Source organism: Carettochelys insculpta, chromosome 14 (assembly GCF_033958435.1).
Source record: "Carettochelys insculpta isolate YL-2023 chromosome 14, ASM3395843v1, whole genome shotgun sequence".
Classification (NCBI taxonomy): Eukaryota; Metazoa; Chordata; order Testudines; family Carettochelyidae; genus Carettochelys; species Carettochelys insculpta.
The window spans coordinates 510,690-526,143 of NC_134150.1; the positions used below are offsets into that span (position 1 = coordinate 510,690).

A 15,454-nucleotide genomic window follows, 5' to 3' on the forward strand; every position below is an offset into this window, starting at 1 on the left:
CTCTGCCCTAGTGGGGAGGCATCATTAGAGTTTCCAGGTAAGACAGCAGTGGCTGGTAGTGCTCGGGAGGGGGTTCAGGAGTGAGTGCCCTGCTGTACATTGCAGAGATGCTCACCCTTAGTGGAGACTTGCTGACCTTGCAATTGTTTTATTGCAATATCACACACCCTACAATGTAGCAAAGCAGATGGAATATCAGCCCTAGGAATTACATTCTCACACCATTCTTTGGAGCCAGCCCTAGCGTAGGTAAGATGACCACTAGAGGTCCTTGCTCTGTCAGGCTCCAGTGGTGACCGAACAGAGTCCTTCACCTTGAACTACAGATGATGCTAATGCCTGCTATGCCAAGCGTATGTTCAGTAGGGGTCACACTACTCATGGTGGATGGCTTTTTCCCATAAGTTACTTGGCTTTTTACATCAAACTTACCAGCTAACACATCTATCCGTTACCATGGTGCTCTCATGACTGGTGCTATTCCAAATATAAAATATCCAAAGCTGGTAAAAATGCCCCTTGTTAAGAGAAGAGTAAATCGGCCCCTTGTAGAGCCAATGGTCCAGTTCTGCTACTGACTCACTGCAGACTCCTGTGTGACTTTGGACTAGTCACTTACCCTCTCTTTGTGACTCAGGATCCCCTGCTGTACATTGAAGTTAACTCACTGCAGAGGGGTCCACAAAGCATTTTGAGACCATTAGATGGCAGATGCTCTAGAAGAGCGAGTATTTGCCTTTCCTCCCACCCAGACAGCAAACAGGCCTATGTTTGTCGTAGATGTAATGGCAGTTGCAGAGAGGTACTGGGGGGATGACTGGGACAAGGCTGATAATGCTGGGAGCAGCTCAGGAATTACACTAAGGCTGCACCTAAACTACGAGATAAAATAGATTTTATTAAAATTGATTTCTTAACGCTGGGTTTTATCCATTCGATATTGAGCATCTTCACTTTCCTACAAGCTCCCCACAAAATCAGCTTAGTGCTGCCACACACAAGTAGCTTAATTTGAGTTAAAATCAAGTGCTGCTGCAGGGCATTGTGGGAACCTATCCCACAGTTCCCCGAGCACTGTTGCATTCTGGCCCCACATGTAGGATGTGGATATATGACACCATTTTCCCACATTTCATTTCCCTCTTTCCCCTGCCATGGTAAGTATGTTTAAGTAGACTGAAACTCAAATGAATCATCAATAATGGGCCAGGGCAGCTAAAAGACGGCACACTGTTGACAGCCACAAAAATTGTGACCGCCCATGGAGGCCCTTTCAGGACATTGACTCTGGATTTAGGCCACCTACCATAGAAGACCCTTATGTCTAAGTAGATTCAGTTGCTACACTGAAACTCAAATGATTCATCAGGCTAAAATCCAGACTACAGCCAGGTTTGCACCTGGAAAAGAAGACCCTTAGGACAAGAATACTCCCTGCTGAAAGCCTGCCTTTGACAACTGTGGTAATTGTATAGCTAACAGATTGCCTTCATTGAGGCATGTATGGCTTGGGGCAGCTACAAGACCCCTGGCCACAGCCAGCCCCCAAATATCATGACAACCAAGGGAGACATCCCCTGGGTGGCTACAAGACCCCTGGCCGCAGCCAGCCCCTGAAAATCATGACTGCCAAGGGAGACATCTTCCAGGCAGCTCCAAGACCCCTGGCTACAGCTAGCCTCCGAAAATCGTGACCACTGAGGGAGATGTCCCCCAGGTGGCTACAAGAACACAGCCAGCCCCCGAAAACTATAATCACCAAGGGAGACATTCCCTGGGTGGCTGAAAGAGCCCTGGCTACAGCCAACCCCCAAAAACCATGACTGTGAAGGAACATGTCCCCCAGGCAGTATCAGACCCCCCCAGCTACAGCCAGCCCCTGAAATTCATGACCCTCACCACTCACAAGCTGCCTGGCACCTTGCATAGCACATCCTTCTGTTGGTTTGGGATCAAGCCATGTGATGCAGCTGGGCACAGGAATGTTCCAGACTCTGTGGCGCCTCCGGGGTGAGGGATGGGAGGGGATGAGGGGACAACATGTAAATGTCTGAAAAGAAGTTTCTCGTACTACCAAACAAGCATGACCTCTCACCCACAGCCTAGATGACACACATTGTGAGGGGCTGGTGCTGGTCAGTGCAGAAAAGAAGGCAGCTAGTTGGGGTATACACAGAAGCATGGGCCCCACAGCTGTGCTCCTAGTAAAGAAATAGAAGATTTTTCAGCCTCCCATGACCCTACAGTCATGGGCTTGCAGGTGCTGAACTGTAACAGTCCTGTAGCCTAAATCCTTGAGAGGCTTGAGGGCAGTGGAGATGTAAGAGGCCAGAGCAGAGAACTGCGGTGCATTGTGGGGCATGTACGGGACATCTGTGGAGGCTAATAAATTTGATTTAAAGACATGGTGCATCCTCATTACCCTTCATTCGGAATTTTAAATTCAAATTAAACGCTACACCTGTCGGGTTACTAATACTTTAGGATTTCAATATCGTCGATTCGAGCTAATGGAATTTACAGTGAGGATAGGCACTGGGAAAAGTCAGGCTAACTGACTTAAAATCGATTTTTATCTCATAGTGTAGACACAGCCTAAGTGGCTGAGGGAAATCTCTTCTGTTACTCTCAATAGCTGTGAGGTCTCTGTGTTCCCAGTGGCCAGACCTCACATCTGTCTGTTTGTCTGGGCAGGTTCTCACCTTGTCTCCATCCAGTGACATAACTCTGAAACCCAAAGGTGGCACCTGCAGTGTGGAAGTGACTTTCTCTCCAAAGTGCCGCATCCCACGGTTCACAGAGGAGGTGATGCTCGAGTGTATGGGCCTGCTGCGTTCCTTCTTTGTGGTGCAAGGCTGCTGTCAGGGCATTGAAGTGACCTTGGACCAGGATCACATCCCCTTTGGTGCAGTGGTGCAGCGGAGCCAGGCTTCTCGGCGCATCCTCATGCAGAACACAGGAGACATAGGAGTCAGGTGACATAGTGTCCTTGCAAAGGCCTGTTTCCCTGAGGGTTAATGGTGTGCTTGAGCCCCAGGAGATCTTTGCTTGATCAGTGCCTGTCCCCTGAACCCAGGGAGAGCAGACCAACATGTAGCCTGCCTCCAGAATGATGGAATGGGATCTCCTTACAGGCCCATTCCTGTAACCCCTGTGTTGTTGAGCTGCTCACTCAAGCCAAGTCCTCCCAGTTAACTCAGTGCCAATGTGTGGTGTCACATGAGTAATGGCTGCAGAACCGTGACCTACGCGGCTGTGAAGCCCCATAGCCACCTCTCTTGCTGTTGTGCCCGAGGGCTGTATCTATAGTTGAATGACACCACAGAAAGTCCATGAGGTGCTTAGAGGACCCTGGTCCCATCTTTCCCAGCCCAGCCTGGGATGCACCATGAGCTGAGCCCTAAATCGTCCTTTTCTCCTCTCTGCTTTTTCTGGAAAGATTCAAATGGGACATCAAGAGTTTTGAGCCCGATTTCTCTATTAGCCCTGTGGAGGGTTACATCTCCCCCGGAATGGAAGTCCCCTTCGAAGTGACCTTTCACCCCTGTGAGCTGAACCCAGATATCCACTATGAGAACCTGCAGTGCTTCATCCACGGCAGTGAAGCCCTCAAGCTCACTCTGACTGGGTACTGTGTGGCAGTGCCCATGACAAAAGAGGTAACCAAGCAGAGAGAAACCCCTTGCTAAGCCATTCCGAAGTTCAGCCTAGAAGCTGGATTGGACCCCAAACCCCCAGTGTAACTGTGAATGCACAGCATATGCCCCAGTAGCTAAATGGAAAAAGCAATAGCCCTGGTGAAACTGCTGCAGGACAGATCTTTAATTTTAGGACTAGGTCCAAGTGAGGATATTAAATCTCTGCAATAGTGTCAACAATCATGCCCAGGTCTGTGAGTGCAGTGTGGGTCTGGCAGCACCTTGTGAAGCAAGAGGCCATGAACGTGAACACTGGCACTGACTGACATTTCTTGAGAGCCAGGTCCCACAGAAAGCAGAATTCAACGCAAACCAATCAGCCAGTCCACAAAGAGGACTGTGATTGACATCTGCCCACTCTGTGGCACTTACAGTAACTAGCCCCACTGCAGGCAATAGGCTGCTGGTGTGAATGAGGACAGCAGCACTGGGCCCTCCCTGAAAATCTGCAAAATGCTTTGACAACACACAGCTCCATTTCTATTTGTATGTGCCTCCCTCTGTCTTCCACCACTCTCCCTGTTGTGTCTCTGCACGTGGGCGAGGAGTACCTACATCTACTTACACCTCTAGGCTAAGGGTGAAATGAGTGGATTCCCTCCTGGGAATGAGATCTCTCCATGCCCCTCTCTTTCAGGTGATGAATTTCACATGTCAGGTGCGTGGAAAACACACCCAGACTATCATGCTGTCCAACCGGAGCAACCAGGCATGGAAACTGCAGCCCATCGTTGAGGGGGAACAATGGAAAGGGCCGGAATTCATCCTGGTAGAGGCCCATCAGCAAAACAAGCCATATGAGATCACTTACAGACCGCTCACCATGAACATAGAGAGCAAGAAGCATCAGGTTTGTGGGCTATGGAGGCATGAAAGCACAGGCAGCTGTTTCTTTTATTGCACCAAACCCTGGTAACAACTTCTCGAGACCTGGTAACACAGAACGCTAATTCTGCGAGAGTAACAGGTTCAACAGATTAGCAACTACAGGCTTTAAAACAAAGATTCCCAGAGGACTTGAGTCTTGTAATGATCCTTTCAGGTGATGTCATAAAATCAGCCATATGGGGACACACCATTGGTCTACTTCACCCGATATAAATCCCAATATACAGTGGCCAATGTCGGGTGCTTCAGAGGGAATGAGCAGAACAGGCAAGAATGAAGTAGTTCGTTCCCTGTTCCCAGTTTCTGGCCAAGAGAGGCTAGGAACACTTGAGAGCCTGGGTTTCCATCTCTCCCCATCCTGGCCAACAGTCATTGAGGGCCCTGTCCTCCATGAAATTAGCTAGTTCTTTTTAAACACTATTGTAGGCTTGGCCATGTGTCCCTTGCACGGAGGAGACAGACCCCTTTGAGAGAAGGGACACAAGTTATTATGAAGATATGGGCAAAGATAACAAGAGAATTGATTATTAGAAATACAGATAGCTGGGTCTGCAATGATTGGGAGCACTGCATGGTGAATTGTCTGCAAAGGTTGTAGACCTCTCAAGATATCTAGATACATTTATATGCAGTGCTGGGAAGGATCTGGTGATCATGGTACGTGTAAGGAAAAGTAGGAGAGAGGTCCTGGAAAATAAATTTAGTTTAAGTCCATGACCTCTATTGTTGCCTTTTCTGAATTACTTGCAGGGCTAGGAAGACAAGCAGAACTTGGATTAGAAAGTGGCTTTCGGAGGAGGGATTTAGATTTATTCAGAATTGGGGATCCTTTGGAGAAAGAGGGAGCCTATACAGGAAGGATGTGTTCCACCTAAATCAAAACAGTCAGTTTTCTCTCTCTGTCACAGGATCAGCCTTGCATTGGGGTACACCTTTCTGGGATGGTGAAAGTGGCTGGCGAAAATGGCTGGCTTACCTTCACAGTGCTACAGGGTATCAGAGAGGTAGCTGTATTAGTTTGTATCTTCAAAAACAACAAGAAGTCCTGTGGCACCTTATAGACTAACAGATATTTTGGAGCGTAAGCTTTCATGGCCAAAGACCTGCTTCATCAGATGCATGAAGCAGGTCTTTGCCCACGAAAGTACTACACAGAGCAGCTGACATCATACCCACAGCTCTGGCCCATGTGTTAGTGCTCAGGAGCAGATAACTAAGCTGAAGAGGGGACCATGTAGGCAGGGGAATCTACCAGCATTTTGCATTGTCTCTAGGGCTCCATCTTCTTCCCGCTTCCTGATGGGACAGGCTTGCTGTACCTCCTGCAGGGAACTGCAGAGCCCCCTAAGTCATCAGGGACCATCGTCCGAGAGGTGCCTTGCAAGACCACCTATACCGAGTTGCTCCCTATCTCAAACTGGCTGACCAAGCCACAAAGGTAAACTGGGGCGGGCCCTGCTGTGCACAGCTTTCCATGCTAGCTCCATCACTGGCATTACCCCAGCAACTCTCAGCCACCAGCCAAGAAGCTGGTTTGTGCTGTGACTTGGGTTCCCAGGAAGTCTCTCGGGTAACTGTCTAAGCCACCAGGCTGACATGCAGTAATGCACACTCAGACTGGCCTTTATTCTTCTTTCAAGAAGCAAAGTCTGGCTGACCTTGGCCTTTGGAGGGTTTATGCCAGATAAACTCCATCTCCCTCCCCATAGTAGCCAGGATGAAAATTTGCCCTCCAGATTTGCTAGGGCACGCGTTTTCTAAAAGGATACGTAGTTAGGCCTCGTGCAGGCTTGTCACAGGGATGTCACCCGTCCCTTGTACCTGTAATAACATCCTGTCTAGCTACCACGTTTGGTCATCACATAGGCATCTTGTGGTCGGACCACACCAAATGCTGGTCAGATTGCATGGCCTATGAGTGCTGTGCTACAGGGACTGCCTGGACACATCATAGCTGGCGGCTGTTGCCCTAGCTTACACTCATTCCCCTTGGGTTCCAGAGGGCCCACAGACACTCAGCTGTTTTATAACGATGGACTCTATTGGTGTGGCTGCAGAGTTAAGATGGCAAGTCCCCATCAGTGTTCCTTGTAGCTCAGTGAAACAAAGTGACAGCACTTTGGTCCATCCTTATTAGAATTCAGAAAAGCCACAAAGCACACATTGGAGCAGCTGTTGAGGAGCAGAAGGGACAGAACATGCAGGGCCCAGGAATTGTGGGATAGCTTTGATGCACTATCTGAACACAAGTCTGCAGTGGAATGTGGGCTCAGATTCTACCCAGGGCTAAGCCAGTCAGCCTGCATTCCAAGGGACATTGGTCCATGTCAAAGGGCTTTATGGATGTTAGGGCAGGACTTGGACATATGTCAAAGCCCATGTCCCTACTCTCACTGTAACAATCAGACAGCTGGTGTACACATTTGCTACCAGGCTGATGTTGGTGCCTTTGTAGTGGAATTGAGGCCTTTGGACCTGTCTCTTGTTTTTCCCTCCCCAGGTTCCATGTCATAGTGGATGTGATCAAACCAGAAAAGCTGGATGTCACCACCATGCTAAAGGGGCTGGACTACATTGAAGTGCCGGCCTCCTCCAAGAAGGACTATAAGCTCACCTTCTTATCCTACAAGGAAGGGGTCTTCAGTGCCAAGGTAGACCCACTCCCAGGCCTGCGGCCCTGCACAGGAAGGGTTGCTTGCTGTTTGCATGCATGTCCCTAGGATTGTAAACCTAAACACCGAAACTTTTGGGTGCCCAAAGTGAAGTGACTGCTCTGTAGTTGAGTGCCTAATTTCAAGCTCCCCTGGACTTTGCTGGAAGTGATCAGGGCACCTGTGCTGAGGCACGTGGGACAGGTCTAAGATGACTTCATTTCTCTTGTGACCACAACTAGGCCCTGGTGCATTTCTGACTGCTACCTCTGCTGCACTTGATTTCAGGTGACCTTTCGCAACGAGGGGACACAGGAGTACTTGTTCTACCTGGTCACGTTCAAGGCCATCCCATCCGGTCCTGTCAGCACCATTGAGATGGTGACTCCTGTTCGGCAGAGCACATCCTCCTCCATCAAGGTTGAAAACCCCCTTTCCTTCCTGGTGACATTTACTACAGACTGCAAAGTGCCCGACATCAACCTCCCGCCGCAGTTCGTTGTGCCAGCCCAGTCCGAGGTATGACAAAGCCTGGCACAGCTAAGTCGCTTGCACGGCTCTCCTCCTTCTGCTCTAGTGCAGTTGCTGTGCCTCTCAGCAATGTCACCAACCCAAGTGCTCTAAGGACAGGTATTAGCCTGCTTGGAGTGTGCACGGGGGGCTAATTTCCAGGGAGAACAGATCCTACCTGCTCTTCAGAGGGCTGCAATCCCCACTGGGTCACCTGGAAATGAGAAGGTGGGGAGGGTAAGCAAAGCAGAAGGGTGGGGGAAAGCATCCCTATAGATAATTACACTCCCCTAAAGATATCTGCCATGCACCGCTTGCATGCCTGAGGCACATCACATAGCCACATGCAGAGCTGCTGCCAACAAGCCCTTCCCACCACTGTCGCGATGGCACTGGCTGTTTGCAAGGCCAGCTCCTGAGTCATTTGCTCTTGTATCAGTTCCCTCCAGGGCAGTGCTGGTGTAGATAGCAGTCATTGCATTAGCTGGTGCATTGGCTCACTTGCTTCTCCAAGTGCAAGTCCATGAGGCTTCTGCCTGCACTTCTGGCCATTGTCTTGGTCCCCCCGCCTACAGCTGCTTGCACATAGGCCTTGGCTGTGCTAAACTCCCCAGATCCCCGCACGTATGTTCTAGACAGGCTGAAGTAGGGCTGAGCTACTCTGTGCTTTACCAGGCTCCTACACCACCCTGGTCCCAAGAGCAAAGGACACAACACCTTCATTTTGGAAAATCAATTAGAAGTCTGGTGGCACCTTATAAACTAAAAGATTTGTTGGAGAAAAAGCTTTCATGAGCAAAGACCCACTTCATCACGCTCAGATGCTGAAGTGGGTCTTTGCCCATGAAAGCTTGTGCTCCAATGAATCTGTTAGTCTGTAAAGTTCCACAGGACTTCTCAATGTTTTTGCAGATACAGACTAATACGGCTACCCTTCTGATACTTTGTCTGCAGGCCAAGGGGGAGCTCTGAATTTCCCCTGAAGCAGATTCACCCAAAGCAGGAAGGACACCATAGCTGCGTCTACACGTGCACGCTACTTCGAAGTAGCGGCACCAACTTCGAAGTTAGGCGGCGAGACGTCGAAGTCGCTAACCTCATGAGGAGATAGGAATAGCGCCCTACTTCGACGTTCAACGTCGAAGTAGGGACAGTGTAGACGATCCGCGTCCCACAATGTCGAAATTGCTGGGTCCTCCATGGCGGCCATCAGCTGGGGGGTTGAGAGATGCTCTCTCTCCAGCCCCTGCGGGGCTCTATGGTCACCGTGGGCAGCAGCCCTTAGCCCAGGGCTTCTGGCTGCTTCTGCGGCAGCTGGGGATCTATGCTGCAGGCACAGGGTCTGCAACCAGTTCTCAGCTCTGTGTATCTTGTGTTGTTTAGTGCAACTGTGTCTGGGAGGGGCCCTTTAAGGGAGCGGCTGGCTGTTGAGTCCGCCCTGTGACCCTGTCTGCAGCTGTGCCTGGCATCCCTATTTCGATGTGTGCTACTTTGACGTGTAGACGTTCCCTCGCTGCGCCTATTTCGATGTTGGGCTGAGCAACATCGAAGTTGAACATCGACGTTGCCGGCCCTGGAAGACGTGTAGACGTTATACATCGAAATAGACTATTTCGATGTTGGCTGCACGTGTAGACGTAGCCCATGAGTGGTTAATTATTCATAGAATAATAGGGCTGGAAGGGACCTCAGGAGGTCATCTAGTCCAGCCCCCTGCTTCAAACAGGATCAATCCTCACTAAGTCATCCCAGCCAGGACTTTGTCAAGCCGGGACTTAAAAACCTCAAGGGATGGAGGGATATTCCCCTACATCAGGAAGTGAGGGAGAATAATGCAGTTTGCTGCATTCCTCACAGATGCTGGGGAGTGCAGGGGGCATAGGAACCTGGACCTGGCCAAGCTTGGGGGACATCCATCCCTTCCCCACTTGTGCCACTGGAGCTGCAGCAGCTATGGTGAGATGCTTCATGCCTGGTCCCAAGATGCTGCAGTGTGAGAAGGCTGGGGTAGTCCTCTCTCCTCTGCATACTCAACCACTCATCCCCAGCCTTATGCCAGAGCAATGACTTCATAGAATCATAGAATACTAGGACTGGAAGGGACCTTGAGAGGCTATCGAGTCCAGCCCCCTGCCCCAATGGCAGGACCAAGTACTGTCTAAACCATCCCTGATAGACATCTATCTAACCTGTTCTTAAATATCTCCAGCGATGGAGATTCCACAACCTCCCTTGGCAATTTATTCCACTGTTTGATCACCCTGACAGTTACGAACTTTTTCCTAATGTTCAACCTCCCTTGCTGCAGTTTAAGTCCATTTCCTCTTGTTCTATTCTCAGGTGCCACAAAGAACAAGTTTTCTCCCTCCTCCTTATGACACCTTTTTAGATACCTGAAAACCACTATCATATCTCCCCTCAATCTTCTCTTTTCTAAACTTAACAAGCCCAGTTCTTTCAGCCTTTCTTCATAGCTCACATTCTCTAGACCTTTAACCATTCTTGTTGCTCTTTTCTGGACCCTCTCTAATTTCTCCACATCCTTCTTGAACGGCGGTGCCCAGAACTGGACACAATACTCCACCTGAGGCCTAACCAGCACAGAGTAGAGTGGAAGTATGACTTCTCGTGTCTTGTTTACAACACACCTATTAATGCATCCCAGAATCATGTTTGCTTTTTTTGCAACAGCATCACACTGTTGACTTATATTTAGCTTGTGGTCCACTATAACCCCTAGATCCCTTTCTGCTGTAATCATGCCTAGACAGTCTCTCCCCATTCTGTATGTGTGAAACGATTGTTCCTTCCCAAGTGGAGCACTTTGCATTTGTCCTCATTAAACTTCATCCCATTTACCTCAGACCATTTCTCCAATTTATCCAGATCATTTTGAATTATGACCCTATCCTCCAAAGCAGTTGCAACCCCTCCCAGCTTGGTATCATCTGCAAACATAATAAGCATACTTTCTATGCCATATCTAAATTGTTGATGAAGATATTGAACAGAACTGGTCCTAACACAGACCCCTGCAGAACCCCACTTGTTATATTTTTCCAGCAGGATTGAGAACCATTAAGAACTACTCTCTGAGTATGGTTATCCAGCCAGTTATGCACCCACCTGATAGTAGCCTCATCTAAATTGTATTTGCCTAGTTTTTTTATAAGAATATCATCTGAGACCATATCAAATACTTTACTAAAGTTTTTACTAATTAACAGACAGACAGACATGGAGAGACACAAGCATCATTCCTCTCCTGCTTTACCGGGGTTTGCCAGAGCTCTCTGCCCACTTCGTGTGTTGTCTCCCCATCCTCCTCCAACCTACCTGATCTTGGTGTGAGAAGTCAGAAATGTCTTACGTATAAAGCCACTCCAGTAATTCCTGGAGACAAGAACCCCTGTGGCTCAGCCCACACAGCTTTATCAGAGATAAACCTGGTGCAAAAAAACGTGCTTATGAGCCAAATGGACAAGCCAGGTTCAGAGTGGTTGGGGGAAGCAGAGAGATCAAAACAATGAAACAAGTCTGTTAGCTCCATAATTAATTCTCTCGTTTGCTGTCTAGGGGTGCATGAGTGTCATCACATCTTACAAACTGATAAATAATAGTAATTGATTGATTAATTTATACCCCATCTTCCCCCTGCCCACCATGTAAACCTGGCTGCTTCTCCATGGGGCTTCAGATGATAAAGCCACTGAATAAGTGAGCAGCAGTTGGGTTGCCAGGGAACAGGGCTTTACAGCAGCTGTTGACTTTCCATGATGCTGTGTGCCAAGGGCTAATTTCCACCCCCGGGGGTGAGCACTAATATTTCTGCTCCCACACAGATGGATTAGGTTGTACTCTCTTTCCCCACAGGGAACGCTCGTGTTCGAATTCCAGCCCCTAAAAGTCGGGGAGGTCAGTGGGCGCTTGGTGATCCAGAACAGTGACTTGGGCTCCTTCCAGTATGACCTAAATCTGAAAGCCATTGCAGCCAAGCCAGAGAAGCCGCTGTACTTTCGTGCCATGCTGGGCAGCAGCCAGAACATCACCACCAAGTTCATTAACTACACCCGTCAGAGAACAGAGTACACCAGCAAGGTGATCAGCTCCCCGATCCCCCAGGGCTGTAGTTTCAGTTTGTCCACAGGAAAACAGGGTCCCCTTGTGCCTCAGTTTCCCCCTCTGTAAGTTAAATGTTACTGTTCTCCTTTGTAAAGTTCTTTGAGCTCTACCAATGCACTGGATGAGTGCTAGCTATTTCTACTGTTACGCTAGAGTGCACACATCTCCTTGTGTGGCACCTGTAGGGGTTGTCTCTGCTATAGCTAGTATCTGCGCTGCAGCCATCGATCCACCAGGGGTCGATTTAATGGGTGAAGTGAAGACTCATTAAATCGACTGCCAGTCGCTTCGATGTCTACTCCAGTACTCCACTGGAACGAGAAAGGGAGTCAATGGGAGAGTTTGTCCCTGTGACTCAGCGCGATGTGGACCCCACATACCAAGATCTAAAGTGTGTTGATGGAAGTCGCACTACTAACATAACTCAAGCTTGTACAGCTTAGATAATTTTCCACATAATGCAGATCTGCCCTTAGCCATGCTGCATGTTACTGCCTGAGGCAACAAAAGTAGCCTAAGCTCCAGAGCCAAACTTCCCCAGAGTTTCAGTTGAGTGGAGAGAGTTGGGCAAGTCTTTGGCAGCATCTGTGCACATAGAAAGGCCCTGAATGAAGGGGTCTGGAATGAGCATTTCATTTAGAAAACAGTAAAGATCTCCCTATATGTCTTGTATCAGGATCCATCTGATGCTAAATTACCCCATGGCTTTTCCTGAGCTTTCGTCTATGTCAGTCCTGGGGCCACAGCAGCTAAAATGCCTTCTCTAAACCTGAGTGGCACCTTCTCTTCACTTGCAGATTGACTGCTCCGATTTCCACACGGATAAAATCATCAATGCTCCCCCAGGCTCTCAGGGGGGCACAGAAGTCAGCGTGGACGTAACCTATGAACCCTGCCAGCTGGGTGAATCAAGAGCAACTCTCATCCTGTCTTCACCCATTGGTGGAGAATATAACATCCCACTCTTTGGTGTGTCAGTGCCCCCCAAGCCTCAGGGGCCCTTTCAGATCAAGGCTGGCTCCAGCACGGCCATTCCCTTTAAGAACGTGTTCCTACAGCACACAGCCTTCACCTACAACGTGGAGAACCCAGGTTTTACCGTAAAGGCGGCTGAGACTATACGCTCCAAGAAGAGCATATTCATCACGGTCAGCTTTGATGGGAACCCTACGGGCAGCAAGATGCCCATCACCAGCAAGCTGGTTGTCTCCTGTGCCCGGGCATCAGGCATGGGGGCAGGCATTTCCTGGGTTTATTACTTGAAGGGCATAACTCCTGAGAAGTGACCTGGTGGCATGCCTGCAGAGCAGCAGCGTCCCATTTTCCCCTGCTTTGCTGAGCCACTCGCAACTCCAAAGTAGTCATGCACCTCCTAGGATCTGAATCTGACTCTTCTTCATGTTCCTCCCCATCTCAATACAAAATGGACTTTTTATTCAACACAGCAGCACTGGAATGTCTTTACCACTGACAGGATCATCTTGCCTACTGAAGTCAATGAGTGACTGCAGGACTGGACATGGGACATACACAAGACACACTTGAGTCTATAGAACAGGGGGCTGTTGAAAATACCCAAACAGCAAGCTAACAGATCTCATTATCACTGAAGAGACTTGGCAGGCACATCACTTGTCCTAGGCCTGATAGAGTCACTGAGTTGTTAGTCAAATTACATGAAACTTGCGATAGAGAAAGGGGCATGAGACAAGTGAAGAAGATTCCAGCTATCTGTGTATATGGTCTGACTGCATGCATCAAGACTTGGTCAATTTGTCCTTCCTTCAATGACAGCCAACAATAAAAATGCCTACATATTGCCTTCAAAGTACAAATGTTCCTGCCCAAGGAGGATATCCTTGCTGTGGCTGTCTGGTGTGTTAGCCACCAAAGGTGCTGCAGCATTTCCCAACAGGGCAGAGGAGAGTTCAGGAATATGAGGACTGCATTGTGCTTCCCAGTTGATCTCACCCTGAGGGATGAGAGCCTAACACTAATCGTAACCTTAGGGTGAATGTTAGCCAGGTGGTTTTGACCTGGTGTCTTTGTTTGCTGTATGAAAATGTATTTTGGAATAAAAATAGTTAAGCAACACAGAGATTCTGGTGAGTGTTAGTGTGGAGCTGGATAATGTGACTGGACTGGACTGGACCGCTTGAGATTTACAATGGTGTAAACTGAAAAATTTTCCTATTGTATTTTTCCATTGAGTTGCTCCTCCCAGGACACAAAGATGGTCCTAGGGGTGGACAAGCTGGACAATCACCTGGGGCTGCCATTTTCAGGGACCTGCAGAAATGGACCAGCCTGTGCATGGGCCAAGCCAGCAGGTGCTTGCCACGCAGGGACAGAGAAGGGACAGGGCCACAGCTGAGCGACCTGGTGCCTGTGGTGCACTGCAGGTGGCCAGGGTTCAGCAAAGCCCAGTGAAAGGGCACAGCAGGCAGGAGGGCATACCCCACCAGCTCCCTTCCCTCCCCCCTCAGTCGTCGGTCCTGATGTGCCCAGGGCCACCAGTTAGTTAGGACCAGCAGTGCCAGGACAGTTATCTGTGCAAAGGTAAACATGTCTCTAAGTGACTCTGTTTATGTGATGGATGGGTGTGCATTTCAAAGGAAAGGAACTGCCTGGCACTCAACTTTGAACTTTCTCAACTGTTTGAGAAAATATATCACTGAAATAATCATTATTTATGTAGATTTTCAAATAAGTTATTGTCTAGTCAGTACCAAGATAAAGAGCAGCCTTGCCAATAAAAGTAATCCAATGTGATTTTGTTTGCCTAAAGTAGGAGGAAGCTGACACCTTTGTATATGTTCATAAATAGACTCGGTCAGCAATTTATTTTAGACCAATGGCATTTGTGGGGACGGACTTTTAATCTCCTTTTGTTTTCCTAATACAGAGACAGATGGGGATGAGAGGCAGTGGGTTGCTTCATCAACTCCTTTTCACAGATGGATCAGAGCCTGTACTTGTTCAGATTACCTAAGAAACCTGACGCAAGGCAATCTTCAGCTCTGGGCAGCTTTCTGTACTATTACTTGACTACTGAGTAGAGGTTCTTGCTTCACTTCCTCCAAGGAGGAGTGGCCCTTTTATAGTGAAGAAGTTATTTCTGTTTGCAGAATGCACTTGCTCCCCACTTCAAGAGACAAATGCTTGAAGACTGGCTCATTTATGAAAGGTGTGTCTAATTCCAGGGAAGTGGGGAAGCTAGTGCCACAGGGGGACTCAGAGCCTTACTGCTGCATGCAGAGACCCTGTGTAATCAGGTGGGGTTCTTGGCACAGCTAGAGAAATCAATCCAGGGTAACTTTGCTTAAAATCCAGGCTGGCTAATCTCAGCCCCAGGCTGGGATCTCCTTCTCACTAAGGCAAATCCAATTAGCCACAAAATAACAGCCAGAAACCAGACAAGCAAACCCACAGACTTCCCAGCTGGTATACCAGCCCAGACCAACACCCCCCTCAAATTCAGGTGAGAGGCTCTTAAGCCTGCTTCACCAACTCCACACAGATTCTTCTGGGCCCCAAAAGGTCCAGCCACAATCCCTGATCATTATATACCTGCATCTTACCCAA

General features: G+C 48.8%; 1 protein-coding gene across 2 annotated transcripts in view; it reads left to right on the top strand.

Annotated features, from left to right (window-relative positions):
- The window catches only part of HYDIN (HYDIN axonemal central pair apparatus protein), a 286,881-nt gene extending 272,854 nt beyond the window's left edge, over positions 1-14,027 (top strand). For both annotated transcript variants that reach the window (XM_075008458.1, XM_075008459.1), the window contains exons 78-85: positions 2,695-2,975; positions 3,440-3,659; positions 4,336-4,548; positions 5,861-6,024; positions 7,087-7,237; positions 7,526-7,756; positions 11,621-11,845; positions 12,667-14,027. In XM_075008458.1, coding sequence (XP_074864559.1) covers positions 2,695-2,975; positions 3,440-3,659; positions 4,336-4,548; positions 5,861-6,024; positions 7,087-7,237; positions 7,526-7,756; positions 11,621-11,845; positions 12,667-13,155 — 1,974 coding nt within the window. In that variant the 3' untranslated portion in view covers positions 13,156-14,027. The remainder of the gene's footprint in view (positions 1-2,694; positions 2,976-3,439; positions 3,660-4,335; positions 4,549-5,860; positions 6,025-7,086; positions 7,238-7,525; positions 7,757-11,620; positions 11,846-12,666) is intronic.
- Positions 14,028-15,454: the final 1,427 nt, after the last annotated feature.